Source organism: Nanorana parkeri, unplaced genomic scaffold (assembly GCF_000935625.1).
Source record: "Nanorana parkeri isolate BGI_ZX_2015 unplaced genomic scaffold, ASM93562v1 scaffold758, whole genome shotgun sequence".
Classification (NCBI taxonomy): domain Eukaryota; kingdom Metazoa; phylum Chordata; class Amphibia; order Anura; family Dicroglossidae; genus Nanorana; species Nanorana parkeri.
The window spans coordinates 519180-519894 of record NW_017307026.1 but is presented as its reverse complement, the minus strand read 5'-3'; the positions used below and the strand labels follow the sequence as shown (position 1 = coordinate 519894).

General features: G+C 34.0%; 1 protein-coding gene across 1 annotated transcript in view; it reads right to left on the bottom strand.

Annotated features, from left to right (window-relative positions):
• SENP1 (SUMO1/sentrin specific peptidase 1) overlaps positions 1-715 on the bottom strand; it is a 23542-nt gene that overhangs the window by 2241 nt on the left and 20586 nt on the right. Inside the window, exon 16 of the mRNA XM_018564528.1 lies at positions 583-678. Within this exon, the coding sequence (XP_018420030.1) occupies positions 583-678 (96 nt within the window). The remainder of the gene's footprint in view (positions 1-582; positions 679-715) is intronic.

Here is a 715-nt window from a genome sequence, read left to right as displayed (position 1 = left end):
AGAAATTATGGTGGTGTTAAAAAAGAGTAAAAAAAAAAAAAAAAAAAAAGAAACTGGAGCATTTGAGCACATATGGCCTTGATCTGGAGACTGCAAATAAGTACAGCAAAGCAATTGGCATTTTTTTTTAAATTTAATTTGTGGTTTATTCTTAGGGGGTAAATGTCCAGTTTACCCTCTTGACTAAAAATTACTCTGAATGCCAACATGAAATCATCTTAGTCTTTAGCTAAAGAAAAATATTGTTATTTTAATTAAAAAAATTGTTTGTTTGTTTTTTACACTTCCTAGTCCACTTTGGCACAAATTATGTAATTGTACCCAAGTGTTGCATCCTGGGAAGATTACATCAACAGAGCATTGCTGGGAAATATCTAAACTGTAATCTCAAGGAAGGCATTGTCCTCCTGGGATTATGTGCATGTTCACATGTCATAGTCACATGTGCCAGGAAGTAAAGGGAGATTTAGTAACCTGCCCTTAGTTAAAATGGTCACTTTCAGAAGACTGGGGAATAAAATAAAAAAACGTTTTGCAAAAAATTTCTGTGTTCCACTATATACAAAGAGCAAACCGTGTTACCTGTGTGAAGGTAATGGGCTTATCTTTGGTAATGTAATCTGCATATTTGCAGGCAAACATTCCACAATCACTTCCGTTCATTTGCTGGGGAATTTCCTAAAAGAACAAAAACGCATGTGGGAAATTAATTTAT